This window comes from Tinamus guttatus, unplaced genomic scaffold (genome assembly GCF_059628265.1).
Source record: "Tinamus guttatus ecotype Peru unplaced genomic scaffold, ASM5962826v1 Tinamus_guttatus_pri_ptg000297l, whole genome shotgun sequence".
Lineage (NCBI taxonomy): Eukaryota > Metazoa > Chordata > Aves > Tinamiformes > Tinamidae > Tinamus > Tinamus guttatus.
The window spans coordinates 169,661-173,161 of NW_028288831.1; the positions used below are offsets into that span (position 1 = coordinate 169,661).

The following is a 3,501-nucleotide window of genomic DNA, read 5'->3' on the forward strand; positions in this document are numbered from 1 at the left end:
CGGCCTGAAGCCTCTTGGCCTCAGTACGGGGGGAGCCAGGGCTGCCAGCTGACGGGATCCGCCTGAGGATTGTGGGGTGGGATTTGGGCTGCCGGGATGGGGGATTCAGCTGCGAGGAGGTGGCCGTGGGCCCCCCACAGCCCCAGGGCTCAGCTGAGGCGGCCGGGATGCTCCCTCCCTTCCTCCAAGCGCAGCATCCCGCTCCCCCCGGCTGCGATGCCACCGGGCGGGATAAACAGCCCGTTTCCTGCCCGTAATCAGCTGCAGAAAGGGGTGTGCGGAGGGAAGGTGGGGGGGATTGAAAAATTTCTGGAAAGAAAAACTCATTTCCTGCGGCAGAAGAAAAAAAAGATAAAGCCTGGGCTCATTAAAGTGAACTTTACTGGGGAGAGACGGGAAAGAGCCAAACACAATGTCCTTGAAATTTCCTCCACGCGGCTCCGTCCACGAAAACAGGATGAAGCCGCTTCCGCTGTCTCTGCCGGCGGGCCGGGGCGGGCGCGTGCGGGGCCGCCCGCTACAGCGCGTCCAGGTAGGAGCAGACCTGCTTGAACACCTCGTCCACGGTGCCCTCGGCGTTGAGCTGCGCGAGCGAGACCGCGGTGTGAGGCGGCGCGAGGCGGCCGTGGCCGTGGAGGAGGCGCCGCCGCGGCCTGTCCCGGGGCGGCCGCGGCTCCTCCGAGGCGAGCGGGGCGGCGCGGAGCTCTCCCGCGGGAGGTCTCGGTGCCGGGGGCCGCGCTCACCTGGCGGACGATGCCCCGGCTCTTGTAGAAGGCGATGACGGGCTCCGTGGCCTTATAGTAGGTCTCCAGGCGCTTCTTGATGGTCTCCTCGTTGTCGTCCACCCGTCCGCTGGTCTCGCCCCGCTTCAGCAGCCGCTTGACCATCGTGTCCTTCCCCGCGTCCACGTAGAGCAGCAGCGTCGGGGGGCCGATCTGCGGGCAGGGAGGACCCCCGAGGTCACCAGGGAAGTGGACACGCAGTCCACAGTGGCATCCCCGCAAGCAGGGCCACCCGGGCACCCGTCCCCAGCCCCTCACCTTCTTCTCAAACTCCTCTCCCTGCTTCACCTCGCGGGGGTACCCGTCAATCAGGAAGCCCTTGGATGCGTCCGCTTTGGCCAGCATGGCATCTCGCAGCATGTCCAGCACCGTGTCCTGCCAGCCGGGAGAGTTGGGAGGGGACAAGATGTCAAAGGGGTGACATGACCCCCATGGTACCAACCAGCACCCCCTCAATCCCTGCTGCTAACCCAGGTGACAGGGACCAAGGCATTCCCAGAACATGAGCTGACCATGACGGGCACCACCGTGGTCCCCACCAGCCACGTCCATACCACCGTGTCCCCACCATTGGCACCTATGTGCCTGGCCCTCCGGTTTGGGGGCTCACCAGGGGCACCAGCTCGCCTTTCTCCATGATCTCCTTCAGCTTCTTGCCCCGCTCGGAGCCGGAGCTGACCTCGGCGCGCAGCAGGTCTCCGGTGGAGAGGTGGGTGTACCCATACTTGTGCACGATCTTCTCGCACTGCGTCCCCTTCCCCGAGCCGGGGCCGCCTGCAAGTCACACGGGGGCCACGCTCACACCCCAGCCCATGGCGAAGGAGCCGGGGGGAAGGCTGGAAGAAGCACTGCAGACACGCAGGGTGCCCCAGCCCAGCACCCAGGGCATCCCCATCCCCACCATCCCCATCCCCACGTCACGGGGAGCCGGGCTGGGAGCAGCGACCGCCCGGCAGCGTGTGGGGCTACAGGTGCTGCTGGTCCCGAAGTCTGGAGCAGCAAACGGGTTACACCCACTCTCCTCGGTCCCCAGACCTTGACACGGGAGCCCAGGGCACCACGGTCGGCATCACTCCTATATCAGTCACCCACCAACTTACCCACCACGAAGATGATTTTGTGATGCTTGAGTTTTTCTGGAGGAAAAGAGAATAGAAAAACAGACTCCGTGAAACAGCCGCCAGGGCAGATGGCGGGTACGAGCTGCCAGCCCTGCCATGGGTGTCCCCCCGGGGTGGTGGGAACGGCCCCACGTCCCCGCAGGAGGCAGCGGAGTGGGAAGGAGCGCCGTGCCCCTCCTTGTCCCCGTCACCTCGGCAGTCCCGAGCAGCCGGGTCGCCCAGGCAGGAGCTCATGGCCCCCATGGTGCCCTGGCCGGAGGGCCCGGCCCCCCGGCCCTGCCAGCGCCAAGATGGAATCCTGCCGGCGCCGCGACACCCGGGTGATGGTCGCCGAGAGCAGCTTTGCACCTGCGGGGCTGGTAGGGCTCCCCAGGGCCATCCCACCCCGCACAGCGGCACGGTCAGCATGGCATGGGGTGCCCTGGCATGCTACCGCAAGCACCCCCGACACCTTGATCGTCCCCCAAATTGTTGGGTGGGCACGTGGCTGGGCATGGGGAGCACTAACAGCCCTGTCCCCGCCAGAGCATCCCAGTGCTGGAGCATCCCAGTGCTGGAGCATTCCATGCTGGAGCATCCCAACATTGGAGCATCCCAGCATTGGAGCATCCCAGCGCTGGAGCATCCCGGGGCTGGAGCATCCCGGGGCTGGAGCATCCTGGGGCTGGAGCATTCCGTGCTGGACCATCCCAGTGCTGGAGCATCCCAGTGCTGGAGCATTCTGTGCTGGAGCATCCCAGCATTGGAGCATCCCAGCACTGGAGCATCCCAGCGCTGGAGCATTCCAGCGCCAGAGGACCCCAACACAGCAGCATCCCAGCACCGGAGCGGTGCTTCCCCAGCCAGCAGGGTCCACCCGAGCATGGTGCGGGGGCAATGCCCGGCTGCAGTGATGCCAAAGAGAAGAGCTAAAAATAAGGCCAAGACGCCTGGGCGCTGCTCTCCCCTTCTCCCGGTTACAGCCGTCTGAAATTTCAGCTCCTGGGGCAGCCGGCAAGGCGATCCTGGCGCTGGGCGGGAGCCGAGCAGCTGGCCGGGAGGCGTGGGGCGCATGGGGGCCGGAGGGACACGGGGAGGGGGCCGGAGGGACACGGGGGGTGGCCGCTCACCTGCCGACATGGTGCCGCGGTCTGGACCTCAGAGAGCTGCGGGCTGCAAGGGAAGGGCCGGGGGTGAGCGGCTCTGCTCCGCGCAGCTCCCAGGGGGACGTCGCTGGGACGACGGCGCTGCCTCCCCGCGTGTGCTGGGTCCCCCCGGGATGGGCGCAGCAGGATGCTCCTGGCTCCACGCCACGGCTTGGCCCCGTAACGTGAAGGAAAGCGCCCCGGCTCGCACGCACCGTGCCCCCGGCACCTACCTACCCCGGCGAGGGCTTCCCAGGGTGGCCGCGCCGGCTCTCCCGGAGCGTCGCTCCCTCCCTGCCCCGCCGACGCCCTCGCAACGCTGCTGGCCCTGAGCACAGCCCCAGCAAGCAGCCACGTCGGCGAGGAGCGATGGAGGCAGCGCCCGTCGCCCGCTCAGTGCCCTGCTGGGCCGCTCGCGACCCCTCTTTGGGGCCGGGGGACACGCGAGCCGCGCGCTGGGGCTGCTCGCGGCCG

General features: G+C 67.6%; 1 protein-coding gene across 1 annotated transcript; it reads right to left on the reverse strand.

Moving 5' to 3' along the window:
* Window positions 1-359: 359 nt before the first annotated feature.
* On the reverse strand, window positions 360-3,058 carry AK1 (adenylate kinase 1). The gene is made up of 6 exons (XM_088528035.1): window positions 3,013-3,058; window positions 1,883-1,918; window positions 1,393-1,556; window positions 1,041-1,157; window positions 744-935; window positions 360-583 (listed from the first exon to the last, which is right to left on the reverse strand). Exons 1-6 carry the CDS (start codon window positions 3,020-3,022, stop codon window positions 518-520), a joined length of 585 nt encoding a protein of 194 aa, XP_088384161.1. The 5' UTR covers window positions 3,023-3,058; the 3' UTR covers window positions 360-517.
* Window positions 3,059-3,501: the final 443 nt, after the last annotated feature.